A 13,959-nucleotide genomic window follows, 5' to 3' on the forward strand; every position below is an offset into this window, starting at 1 on the left:
TACTCTTCACATAATCCATGCAAAGTAGATATCAGGGACCTTGTTTTAGAGACCAAACTATGGAGGCTCAGAGAGGTCAATCAGTTTGCCTACATTTGCACAGCTAGTCAATGCAAGAGCCCGGTCTGGACCCCTAGTCCATGCAACTCCCAAATCTTTGCTCTTGCCTTTATGTAGTGTCACCCTCTTAGGAGATTAGATTTACCAGCGTTCTTAATCATTAGGCACCTGGGTTATTTCTGTGTTTCAGAATCAGAAAGTCAATCCCTCCTAATCCATTGATAAGTGGTAGTACATAATGATTTAGATCTGTATGCCACTCACTTATCTTGAAAATCTTCCCATCTCAGAAATTCAGCTCTTCTTACGGAGACAGTGACAGTGCTAAGATGATGGCCTTACATGGATTCATCAGGGTCCCAGTGTTAAGAAACACCCACGCTGTGTTGGTGAGCCACAGAGAATTCATTTGCACCAAGTTGAAGTTTGGAGAGAGATGGCCAAAACGATTCAACATGGCTGGCTTTCCGCATCAATGTGATTGTGCCATGTGCTGTAATTTATAATGTAAACAAGTTTTCTGCAAAAGCTAAATATATCATGCAACTAATTTAACATGCACAGAAGGAGCCGTTAAATTATTTCAGTCCCATTACTCAAAATGTTCAGAAAATTCCTCTGTATTAGAGCCAGTGCAGGATTGGCTCTGCAGCCAAGTGCATCAACATAAATGTTGAATTCCTGGGGGAAATGCTTGCCTCACACTGTTACTTAGAGAAATATATGCCCAGACATTGTGGAGCCCCTTCTAAAACAATTTTCATTTTGTTAAAACAATAGGATCAAGTTTTCAATCGTGTTACCCAGCATCTCTGCATTTATGAAGCTTGTAGGCAGACACGAATGTCAGTAAAATGGGGATGTGTTTTTAAACGATTAATACTTTATGAAATGTGGAAGTGGAAACTGAGGGTTTTCGTGTGACTTTCTAATTTTGTCTTTACCTACATGGAAAGAATTCCTCGCGGAAGCCATATGTGATGCCTCAAAACTGTTTAAATTGGAGTAATTATCAGAACAAATGGTGTCATTGGATGATATTAGTCTGTTTGTGTTCCTTCTGCCTACCCAATGAATCAACATTAATACAGATTTTTAGAAACACTTGAAACAGTCATCTGCAATCCCATTTTTGTGTTAAAATACATATTTAAAAATTGATTAAACCTTTTTACCTACTAAAACAAACCTTTAGATTGACAGTTTCCATTACATAGTCCTTATCCAGAAAGGATGTATCCTTCTCTACCTAGTTTTTAAAGCTCTGAATCAGGAATAGGTATGAAATTTCATCTGGTGTGTTTGGCATCTACTGAGATGATCATATGTTTTTTTATCATTTTATTTGTTGATGACGTGATGTAGCATACAAACAGACATCTTGATATCAAACTGTTTATGCACTCCTGGAATCTGGTAGATTAATATTTGATGATATGCAGTTCAGTTGTATTTTATGTAGATTTGAATTTTACAGATTTGAAAAAGTGGATATAATAATATTAATAGACTCTCTTTGTACTCAAAAAATTGATCTACTTTCTGCCTCTGACATGCAAAAGCTGTTTGTGGCTTTCCCTTCCTGCCACTTTTGCTTTAATGTGAGAACACGCTTCTCTAATTTTACTTGTTTCCGAATAAAAGTGACATCTGATGTGTTCAGGATAATCCAGGCTGAACTATCCTGGTCCAAGAATCACAATAAATGAGAAAGATGGGGGTGATTCCTATGTGTTAGGGTTATCTCATTTAATAGTTCGAACAATCCTATAAGGTGGTGCTGCTAGGATCCCTCTTTCACCAAGGGACTCATGGAAGTTCAGCGGATTTGATCCAAGGTGACACAGCTAGTGAGGGTTTGAACCTGGGCCTCTCTGACTACAGAACAGGCTCAGGCTCTACAACGAGCCCTGCCCTGTGCTGAGAAGGCACGTGCAACTCAGCTGGCTGTGCGAAGAGGCAAGTCACTGGTCTCCAAGAATTCTGAACACTGGCTAGTTCTTGAAGATGTGTGTCCTTGGACTCGAGCTGTGGCTAGCTCAGCCCACATTCATCACTCCTAGCAGAGAAACAAGTCCAGTAGCTATTGTTCTGCTTCTGGTAATGATGCTTCTTCCTAGCCTTCGTTACAACTTCAATGTAGGCAGCACGTTTGACATGAAACCTTAGTAAATGAGCGTGTTCAGCGTGGTCCCAGATCTGAAAAGCAGGTCCCCTAAGGAGTAGTGAGCCACTGACTAGGAGGTCTGGCGGTGCAGGGAAACAGCTCTGCTGTGGCGCTGTGGACACCCCACAGGTATTCCAATAGGCCACATAGGACGAGGCTTGAGCCACAGATAATCTGAGTGTTGGCAGAACACCTAGTGATCGTCCCAGGACAGGAGGGCACAAGAAGATCTTGAGGATGTACTCCAAGGCCATCTCCCACTCACCCCCAATCTCCTCTGGGAGCCTGTGATAACACAATTTCCCATTGCCTCCCAAGTTTTGATGAGGTATGGAACATTCTGTCCCACTCCCTCGCAGAAGAGAACGGCAGCCTATAAAACCTCTTAATGGAAGTCTAGAATGGGCTCCTCGATCACAGAATATCGTACAGCTTGCTCTGCCGTCATCGGGTCCCATTGGTTTCAGTGGTGTCCTTTTCGGTGTGTGGGACAAGGATCTGCGGAGCTGGCACACCTTCCTTACTTTCATTATGTAAGTACGCAACTGCCTGACTCGAAAAGTAACTGGCTGGATCTTTACCAGTCAAATCACTCAGGCCTCGCCCTGTCTCGTATGTGTGTGCATGACAGGTGCTCACCTGTGCTCACCTGATGGGATGCTCACGGGGGCCCTGGGCTCCATGTGCCCCAAGAAAGTCCAGCTGTAGGATTTTATAGGGTTGAAACACTGTCAATATGGGTTATAAGACAGTCTGCCTCCTTTTACCCTAAACAAAAGTGTGTGTGTGTGTGTGTGTGTGTGTGTGTTGGGAGAGGAGTGTCCTTTAGATGAAACAGAAAGAGCTGAGCATATAAATCAGGTGGGATTTTCATAAACAACCGGGCAACATTGCTGTCAAGATTTTAGATGGGCCTAAATTGTCAGGTTTGACTATTGTGCTTAAACAATGTGAAAGAAAATGTGAATTCTTTATGCATCGGCCTCCAGGAAATCCCATCTGCTGTGTCAATTCAGGTAAACATCCCTTCTCGACAACCTTTCTCTAGAAAGGGGTTTGAGAAACAGTTTAATGCACTCCAAGCTGAAGTGCTGTGTTATCAGCGACTAAGGATTTGCAGTGCCTCAGATATAACTAAGAATTGGTCCCAGCTCCCATCGAGTTTAATGGAGGACACAGGGGCTGTCAGCAGGCATGGGCTGTAGGGTGCTTAATAGCAACTTAATATTTCAGTTGTTTTGAAGAGTTTCCTTAGATGGAGATTAATGGACCAGCTTGATAAAGGAGTTCTTTACTTAATCCTTTAACAGTTAGGAGCTGATGTGGAGAGATAAGTAATGAAGTACCCTGTGTGATTGGGAGGTACTTTGGAAGGAACCACAGGGGTTTCTACTCTCTAATCAGCCATGGTCGCTCTAAGGAGCCTTCATGGAACGAAATCTGCCTTGCTTTCATCAGTTGGGAATGGAACTTGCGAGATGTGTCTCCAGAAAGAAAGGTTGAGTACGAGAGACACTCCTTCTGCCCTGGTAGCCAAGGTCCTAGTGTAGGTATCCAAGCCGTGGGACAAGGAGGAGACACTCATCAGGAGAGAGGGACAGCCTGGTGTGAGGCAGTGTGTGTGTGCTTTGGAGATGGGCAGAGGTCGTGACATACGTTCAGTGACCTCAGAGTGGCTGGGAAGACATTGGACGTGAGGATCATCAGTGTCCCAATTCCATTGATTCTAATTCCATCATGTCTGTAGAATCTGGCCCCTTCTCTCCCCCAACCTGACTTGTCAGTGCCCTGGCCCAGGCCACCGCCCTCTGTTCCCTGGCCTACGACAATGGTGGCCCACCAGGTGTCCGTGCTACCTCCTTCTTCCGGTCGATCTAGGTTCTTTGCTCTCCGAGATCTCTACCTCTGGCTCTCCATGTCCCTCCTCTGCTTAAAAACTGTGCTTCTTTCCCCTCCCCATCATTCTTTAGAGCAAAGCAAGGTCCGGTCTCACCCCAACTACCTCCTTAGACTCAGCCCTGTTCACTAGTGCCGACATGTAGTATATTCCAGCCAGACCAAGCACCCCACTCTTCCCCAAACCTCAGGTCTCTTGGTACCTCTGCTTGTTCTCCTTAGGCTGCTCGTTCCTTCTTCCTTCCCTGGCAGTTCATTCTGCCTTGGAGGCATTGCTCGAAGGTAGCCTTCACCAGACTCTCTGGGTAGACTTCAACATTCCTTCTTTGAGTCCCTTCTTACATGCCTCTGACACTGAACGTACAACATTACATTGTTATTGTTTGTTTATCAAGTCTTTGTCCTTCTTAAAGTGCAAGTTTATTAGGGGAAGGGACCATGTCATCCTCATAGTTGCCACCCCAGGGCCAAGCACAGTCATGGCAAGTAACTGAGTGTTTACCAACCATCTTACGTACATAATCTCATCTAATCCTCATACCAACCTTCTGAAATAGGTACTATTATTGTTTCCATTGTACAGATTAGGAAACTGAAGCTATGGTAGGTAACTTGCCCCAGTCCATACTCAGTATGTTTTAGAGCTGGGGCTTAAATTCAGCACAGCCCAACTCCAAAAACTGTGCAACATTGTCTCACCCACAAATACCAGGCCCAGTAAATGGTCTTGAATGAATCCCTATCGCTCCGCATGGATGACTTTCCAGATCGCCTAATATGACTCAAAGGAAATTCACTCAAGATGCCGCGTACGGTCCTACTGAAGAGTTGCACCATCTACTATCAAGATGCATCCTTGGGATAGTTTTTAAAACAAAAGATTCTCTTTTCCCCTTTGGAATTGTCCCAGCAGCTGTTTTCAGGTCCAGGTTGGTTCACTGGTTTATAATCTTCTACAGGGAAATCCACTCTTAGATGTTTTTACACACACCCCTAAAAAATGATACAGTAGTGTCTTGGTGTGTGTAACATTCTTGAAAGCCATCTGAATTCTCTTAGGCAGTTTGTCATTTGCATGATAACTTGAGTTCCCACATTCAGAGAAAATTACATAACCCAGAGAAATATACCAAGAAAATGAAAATCAAATTCAAAATAATGCCCATGGAGCAGAAAATTGGTATTGTGCTGAATTTATGTGATCAATTCTAAGGAAGTCCAAGGATGAAGAGGTGGCAGTTTGATACAAGTCAATAGTCATATACATCAAGGCTCACACTATTAGCTTTGGCTTATGTATGCGATATAGATATAAATCCATATATACCACATGTGCAGCTAGAAACAGGATGTTTACTCTTTTATTTCCTACTGTTGCCTTGTCTGTACTCAGGACTCGAGCCAAACAGACTGTTCGGCATTCCCTGAATCTCTGAGATAGATATTCTTTTTATTCCTATTGCACAGAAGAATAAACTGAGGCTCAGAGAGGTTAAGTAACTCACGTTCTCTAACTAAACCCTGTGCAATATCCATGGAGCCATAATTACCTCCAACAAATAAGACTTGACCAGATGATTGTTTTCACACTATGTTCATCTAATCCCTGGGGTACCCCAGAGGTCGCCCAGCCTGGCTGTGGGCAAAACACCATGGCTTTAATTTTTTTTTTTTTTTTTTTTTCCCATTTTTATTTTTTATTTATTTATTTTTTTTAAACATCTTTATTGAAGTATAATTGCCTTACAATAGTGTGTTAGCTTCTGCTTTATAACAAAGTGAATCAGTTATACATATACAATATGTTCCCATTTCTCTTCCCTCTTGCATCTCCCTCCCTCCCACCCTCCCCATCCCACCCCTCTAGGTGGTCACAAAGCACCGAGCTGATCTCCCTGGGCTATGCGGCTGCTTCCCACTAGCTATCTATTTTACATTTGGTAGTGTATATATGTCCATGACACTCTCTTACCCTGTCACATCTCACCCCACCCCCTCCCCATATCCTCAAGTCCATTCTCTAGTAGGTCTGTGTCTTTATTCCCGTCTTGCCACTAGGTTCTTCATGGCCTTTTTTTTTTTTTTCCTTAGATTCCGTATATATGTGTTAGCATACTGTATTTGTTTTTCTCTTTCTGACTTACTTCACTCTGTATGACAGACTCTAACTCCATCCACCTCATTACAAATACCTCCATTTCATTTCTTTTTATGGCTGAGTAATATTCCATTGTATATATGTGCCACATCTTCTTTATCCATTCGTCTGTCGATGGACATTTAGGTTGCTTCCATGTCCTGGCTATTGTAAATAGAGCTGCAATGAACATTGTGGTACATGACACTTTTTGACCTATGGTTTTCTCAGGGTATATGCCCAGTAGTGGAATTGCTGGGTCGTATGGTAGTTCTATTTGTAGTTTTTTAAGGAACCTCCATACTGTTCTCCATAGTGGCTGTATCAATTTACATTCCCACCAACAGTGCAAGAGTGTTCCCTTTCCTCCACACCCTCTCCAGCATTTATTGTTTCTAGATTTTTTGATGATGGCCATTCTGACCGGTGTGAGATGATATCTCATTGTAGTTTTGATTTGCATTTCTCTAATGATTAATGATGTTGAGCATTCTTTCATGTGTCTGTAGCATGGCTTTAATTTTTAAGCATGGGTTTCTTATAAGATTTCACCTGGCAGGGGAGGATTCGTGTGTGTAGGAAAGTTTGAAAACCATTGGTTTACAGCAGGGGTCAGCAAACTTTTTTACGTAAAGGCTCAGATAGTAAATATTTCAGGCTTTTGGGGCCCTGTGTTCTCTGTTACAGCTACTGAACTCGGCCATTGCGGCACAAGAGCACAGGCGATATGTACATGAATGGGTGTGGTATGTTCCAATTTGACTTTGTTAACGGATAAGGGAATTTGAATGCCATATAATTTTCATATCTCATGAAATACTCTTCTTTTGATTTTTTCTCAACCATTTAAAAATGTGAAAACCAATCTTAACTCACAGGCAGTACAAGAACAGAGGGAAGGCCTCAGTCTGCCAAAACCTGGACGAGATGGTCCCTAAGGGAACTCTCAGTTCTCTTGTTCAGGAACCACAGTAAGCATATGAGATGCCCATTTTCTGAAACCCTGAGAACGCCACCAGCTACAGCAGATACTCCTTCTCTGGTCTGTACGCCCATGGCAGGGTGCATGATCTAGCTTGGACCCAGGCTGTGGGCCCACTGGGTGATACCAGGCTAGAGGTCCCACCTGATAGATCTTGGAGATTTATCTCCATAGAATACAGTCTGGATCTTCAAGCTACTTGTCACTGCCTCAGCCCTCAGACTCGGAATTTCCAGGATCCCCAGTGGGGTGGTCATGGAATCTGACTTTTAAGTTAAAACCTTGAGAAAATTAAATGCACTTTCTACCGAGAAAAGAGCCTGAGCACCTTTACCTCAGGGAAACAGAATGAATACTTTGAAAAATATCACAGCCTCTTCCTCATCACCTGCCTTACTACCCACAGATGATTCAGTGCTGCAGAGACTACAAAGCACTAGGTAGGGAAATACAGAATTCCGTGAGTAATTCTAATCAGGTCATGTTTCATTCCTCCCAGCCTACTTTATGAAGGGGAAGTGTCCTTTAAGGAGTCAATAGGACTAAGATACTCTTCTAGAAAAGGGGCCACGGTAAGAGGCTGCCTGACAACAAGGCTCAGGTCTCCAGGCACCCCCCAGGCTCTCTGGGATGCCCAGCCCACCTCAGCTGTGTTATTCATTTGGAGCCAAAAGCAACAACCGAACACTTGATTGCTGTCAGCTCTGAATACTTACGAGGACAATGGTAATTTAAGCTAGTCCTCTGAAAGCCCCAGAATAGTTGGGACAAAAGCTCTGGTTCTCAATTTTGGAGAGCCTGGAACCTGACTGGGACAGCCCCTCCCCTGCACGATGGAAATAGCAGCACCACCTCTACCTCCCATCCCCATTCCACGTCCAGTCTCCCGGTGTGGCTTATAGAGAACAGGGCTCAGGCTACGAGATGGAAGCTACAGGACAGCACAGCGCAGCTCCTAACCGGCAGAACTCAAAACGATGAAAGCTACTGAACGGTAGAAACGAATGCCTAAGAGCATCAGACAGAGGCCGTGGCCGTACTCTGGGGATGCTGTAGGGATCTGCACCTGGTGACAGGTGAGACGAGTAGCCCTCTAGGCACTTCCAACCGGAAGAGCCGTAGTCCAGCTCGCATCAGCCACCAACATGGCAGCTCCTTCCACTGACACCTGGAAGCTGGAATCCAGCCCATAATAAGTAATGCACCTGATGGGCTGTCTGCCCAGAGGGGCACCATTTTTGTAATTCACAGAAAGGCACTGTGTTGGCTTGCAAGCCCGGAGAACCGCTCAGGGTTCGGAAGGTTGCTTCTGAGCAAGGATTCCGTATCAACTAACAGCCTACGAAGCCCAGTGTTACATACAAAGGTTAAAGTCACGTGCGTCTTGGAACAGCCTCCTGAGGGTGGCAGGCCCAAAGACAGTGCCCGAGGTGAGCACAGCGTCCAGTGGGGGCCCTCCCTGGCCCCTTTCTCTGAACCTGCAGGTCGCTCCGCAGCTATAAGGAGCAGGACGTCAGCGCCACTCTTTTTTTTTTTTTTTTTTTTAAACTCTTGCTTGAAACTGGGTGTTTCCTCTTGCAACTGGCCTCCAGATATCCAGGGGATCTTAGGCACTCTGGGAGGATCTCAGGAAACCCCAAACAGCCATGATGTGTTTAGAACATTCTAGAGAATAAATCCAAGCCCAGAAACTTTGCAGACTCCTTAAGGATCTCTGAACCTCTCCTCACCTGGTCAGGGGCTTCCAATGATGCCTGCTAGCTGGTACCTCTGCCAGTTTTTGGGTCACCACCAGAGCTTTTTAAAAAAATTGTTCCAAACTCTACAGCACCATTGCTCAGATAATAATAACAACAATAGCAATAATAACCAAGATGAAAGCGATAGCTACCTGTATTGACTCCTAGGCAATTTGTATAAACTTTCTTTTTCTAATCCTTCCAAAAATTCTCCAAAGTAGGTATTATTGTTACTGATTTTAACGTGTGAGAAAATTGAGATTCAAAGAGTTTTATTAACTAGTTCAAGAGAGCACACCCATTAGAAAATCCAGTATTTGAACTCAGGTCTGTCTGGCTCTCAAGCCCTTGCTCTGAGGCTCATGCTGCCACAACTAAAGTCTTCATTTCCATAGAACCTTCCGGAATAATGTTTGTAGCTCTCTATTTTTTCCTCTTCAAAATCACCCGAGCTTTCCACTCTGTGGAGTAGCAAGGTTTCTGGAGAGCAGATGTTACAGTTATAAGTAATATGGGGCCTGTCACACTGTAGTGTCCTAGGATGTCCCAGTGCCAAGAGCCCCCTGAGGCCACCAGGATCAGCTCGAGGCCCAGAGCATTAGGAACAGAGAAGACCCTGAACATGGCTCTCCCTTCTCCTCCAAGCCCTCCCCAGTCTTCTTCTTGTTCATTCCATCTCATCTGCCCCAACTTTCAGTATTTGAGCTTTGCTAGGATCAGGACTTTGTTTTGTTGACACAGTTTTATGGACTATTTTACTTCTTAATACTCAAGAAATGATAAGTCATAGTAAAAATAAAAACAGAGTTTTCACACAAAGGCAGATCTCGTGAACCACTGGATCCTGAACAAACATCTGAAGTCACTAAGGAGGGCTGCTTTGTTCTGTTTTCATCTAATTGAAAAGCGGAAGAACAGTTGTTGTTGTTGACGACCACACGCGTAGGCAGACATTCACGTCAGCATGGGCTGTTCACATTTGGGGCTGTCCAGTGTGTGCTGTATCTATGGAATTATAACCTCATGAAAAGAGATTACCATTTTTCTGCTGAGACCACCTCAACTGCAATGGGCATGAATGGTGCTGCTATAATAATTAAATCCCAAATCTTTCATAATCCTCCACTTTCCCTAGAGTAATGTTCAGCATTAGCTATGGATGGAAACGCAAACAAGTCCATGTAGATTCAATTATAAAGCTTAATAGGTCAGGGAAGGGGTGGAATGAAACGAGTGCTTAACACCTCCAGAGAGAACGCATTAGTTTGCCTTCCCAGTGACTTCCTTGACTTGTGTTTGCCAGGACTTGAATCTATGCATCAGATTGTCCTTTATTAACAACCAGATCCATACCAAGCTTCTTGCACGGGAGATGTTTAATGTCAATCACTGTACAGATTGGCTGCCTATTTCCAGAACTGTACATTGGAGGGTCTTTCATTTCCATATTAAGATCATACAGAGTTGATTGGAGAGTCATGTAAGTGCTGAGTTCCGGTCTCCGCGCTCTGGTTCTAACTGAAGGAGGGTAGCCTGAAGACCCTGAGGCCATTTGTGGATCCAGCTTTGAGACACTGACACGTTTCCCGAGTCACCACGGCTTACCTTCAGGTTGCTTGGCAAACTAAAATGAGAGGAACAAATTCTCACTAAGAGTTGGCTTGTGATTACTTGCTAACAGTATTAATGCTGTACATTATTTCTGACTGTGGTGATGTTTCCAAACTAATAAATGATACCCTGCATTATTTTGCGTTTTCATAAAGCATTTCACATGCATTAATTCATGTTATGCTCACCACCACCACTGTGTGAAAAAGTTTAATTATTATCCCATTTAACAGATGGGGGACACAGATGAGGCACAGAGACACCAAATGACTTACCCAAGATATCAGAGTTTATGATTAGCCCGCAGTTGAACCCAAACATCTTGATCCCATGTCAATGTGTTTTGTTTTGTTTTGTGGGGTTTTTGTTGTTGCTGTTGATTTTATTTCATATTCTGTCCTTTGTAAGTTACATCCTCTAGGAATACATTATATACTCTCAAGTTCTGGCTGGAGATGGTCTGGGTTCCATGTTTGCTGTCATGATTTCCGAGCTGTGTGACCATGAACAAGTTCCCTAACCTCCCTAGGCCTCAGTGTTTCCATCTGGAAAATGGGACTAATCATTATTATTATTATGGGAACTTCCTTCATAAGGTCCAAATCACAAATTACATGCAGCTGGTCAAATACTTAGCACCTTCCCTGACACAGAAATGGATCCTCTAAAGGGTAAGAATCATTTATCATTTATTTTGCTGAACACTTAGGTGTAAATTAACACTGTATTCACAGACACACATACACACGCACACACACAGAAAATGAAGCCCAGCATAGGTTGTTTTTAAATGTTTGAGTTCTAAGCTTGTGAGAATGATACTGTCTCCATGTAGCACAATGTGCTGTAAAGAATTATTTGTTCAGAGTTATAAGCCTGCAACTGCAAAAGCAATGCCAAGATACATTTTGTCTCCTCTAAGATCTTCCAAACATCCATTAGTCTCTTGAAGGGCAGTCATAAATCCTACAGATTTCGTTTATCTGAAACCAGCTCTAACAACTGTCCTTCCCACCAATCATCCTTTATATCCGTCTTTGGGTTTCAGACCTCAGTGAGCACATCCTGGTCTTACGTGGCTGAGCATGCAAGTGGAGGAGCTGGGCTTTCTTTGAAGAGTTTCCGGAACCCACTCTGACCTGAATCTCTTTCTAACATTTGGACATAACCTCTGACATAACACGCTCCCCTATTTATCAAATTAGAAGCTACCTTTCGCTTTCCAGCTTCCCTTCTGGAAATAACACATAGGTGGGAATCAGGAGGTGGGAGTTTTAGGACGGGCTCTAGCACTAACTAGCTGTGTGACCTTGAGCAAAGCACTTGGCCTCTCGGAACCTTTCTTTGCCTTGTCTGCAAAATGAGGCTGGTGGACTGTATCATTTCTGGGAAGACGCTGTGCGGAAGGCAGAGTTAGATAAGTTACCGCGCCTGTGCACGTGGGAACTGGGGGCTGGGGGCGGTACTCTGAGGACAGCCGGTGCTGAGATCAGCCGGAGCTGGAATCAGCCGGAGCTGGGGTGGGGAGAGGGAAGAGGGATTCTTTCTGAGGTGGGGATTCTTTCTCAAAAGCTTTTGTGGCGGAGGTAGGATCTGACTGAGCCGTGGAGGAAAACATAGGACTTCCGGAGTTGAAGAAGGGACTTCTAGCCTGAGAGGTGAGCCTGACGCTGAGTCTGGAAGCAAGAAAGAGCAAAGCGTGCTCAGAAACTAGTAATCAGTCCAGAGAGGCTGGGGATGAGGTCTAAACCTGCGTTTAAGAAAAGAAAATATTAACACCAGTTGGTCTTTGGAAGGAGTGTAACTGGAATTTTAAGGTAATAAGTCACTCTTCCTGCTGTAGCTCAGATTTGGAGCTGGAGAGCGGGTGGCACTGGAATTAATATCCCTATAGAAACAGAAGGCTCTGTGTGCTCGATAAACAATTTTGAAAGTGCTAGTTCATCACCCGAATTCAGACCACTGGTATTTTTCAGGTACCTTGCCTTAGGAGAGAAAGATTTCTTATCCACATCATGGGCTTACGTCTCTGGGATCAAATTTTACGGGAAGAGATGGGTCATGTATCAAAAGGTTAACGACTAGCCGTTTCTCGCCCAGCTATTTTGTGGCCACCGAGCTGCCACTGTGCAGAGGGCACGGAAAGCCAGTGGAGGTTCACTGGGCCTTTTGCCTCTGCCATCCGGAGAGCCCCAGCAGACTTTGACAACAGCCTCTAGAGCTAGGGGCTGCCGTCATGCCCCTATTCTTTCATGGGAGACTTGGAGCATCTTTTCCTGTAGAGATCCACTGGCACGTTCCACCTCCACAGTGATTGATCTGTACATTTATTACACTTTCAGTAGTAAAAATATATAGACTCCAGTCATCTCTGGAGATGCTGAAATAGTGCTTTTTTTCCCCCCTTGATTTAGGGGAAGGTAGAGAGGCAGGATGTGTGCAGAGTCTGACAGAAATATAAGAGCTCAAATATCTAATTAGCTGAAAGAATCTTGGTTCCCTCTGCACCTTTGACAGAATTGCAGCTGTCAGATTGGAGCTCCAATATTTTATCCTCGTCGCAAGATGTATCTGAGGATGATTTAGAAGAGACGCTTTTTAACGTCAATGCCGCTCGGCTTTTCTTGTAGGATGCTTGAAGACGACCTGAAGCTGAGCAGTGATGAAGATGACCTTGAGCCCGTGAAGACCTTGGCCACTCAGTGCACTGCCACTGAGCTCTACCAGGTAGGAAGAGTTTAGGGCTCGGTTTGGGACCCACGGGGAGGGAGCTAGAGGAACTGGAATGGTTCTGCCATCCAGAAGCCTACCCGCTTTATCTCTGAACTTTGGAGAGAGGGAAAGACTAAGTATGGTCTTGAGTGCGGTGTAACTTTCCTGTAGTGACTCCACCACGAGGCCTAGCGCCCACACTCATTCATTCATTCCTTAGGGTATAACCGTGAGTGCTCCGTTCGCCTTTCCCAGGGGCGCCACTTCAGAACACAGCTGACAGTCAGTGCCCAGCAGCTTGCAGCTCACATGAACCTTCAGGCAAAAGGCATTTGGCAAAAACTTGCCACTGCCCTGTTTTCTTCCGTTCTGCATCACAAGTATTTACAGTACTTAACCACCAAATTAGATGGCAAGAATGTGTGTTTTCAGCATTTCCAGTGAGCCTGCACCTCTTGATTTGAAAAGGCCAGGTACCATGTATGAATCATGAGAATGGCAGTGTGGTGTGTGATATGAGTGATGCTGATGTGTCTCCTCTGGGACAGAAAACCGTCTCGCGTGTGGGGTCCTCCTGGGTGTGCTGAGAGCCTCAAAGAAGGAACACAGAAGGATCGCCTTTTTTTTAAAGCCAGTACCTGACCATGTTCTTTCT

General features: G+C 44.3%; 1 protein-coding gene across 1 annotated transcript in view; it reads left to right on the forward strand.

The window, feature by feature from the left end:
- Positions 1–13,959, forward strand: part of AFF2 (ALF transcription elongation factor 2) — a 332,030-nt gene that overhangs the window by 216,639 nt on the left and 101,432 nt on the right. The window contains exon 8 of the mRNA XM_059910489.1: positions 13,223–13,319. Within this exon, the coding sequence (XP_059766472.1) occupies positions 13,223–13,319 (97 nt within the window). The remainder of the gene's footprint in view (positions 1–13,222; positions 13,320–13,959) is intronic.

This window comes from Balaenoptera ricei, chromosome X, assembly GCF_028023285.1.
Source record: "Balaenoptera ricei isolate mBalRic1 chromosome X, mBalRic1.hap2, whole genome shotgun sequence".
Taxonomy (NCBI): Eukaryota; Metazoa; Chordata; class Mammalia; order Artiodactyla; family Balaenopteridae; genus Balaenoptera; species Balaenoptera ricei.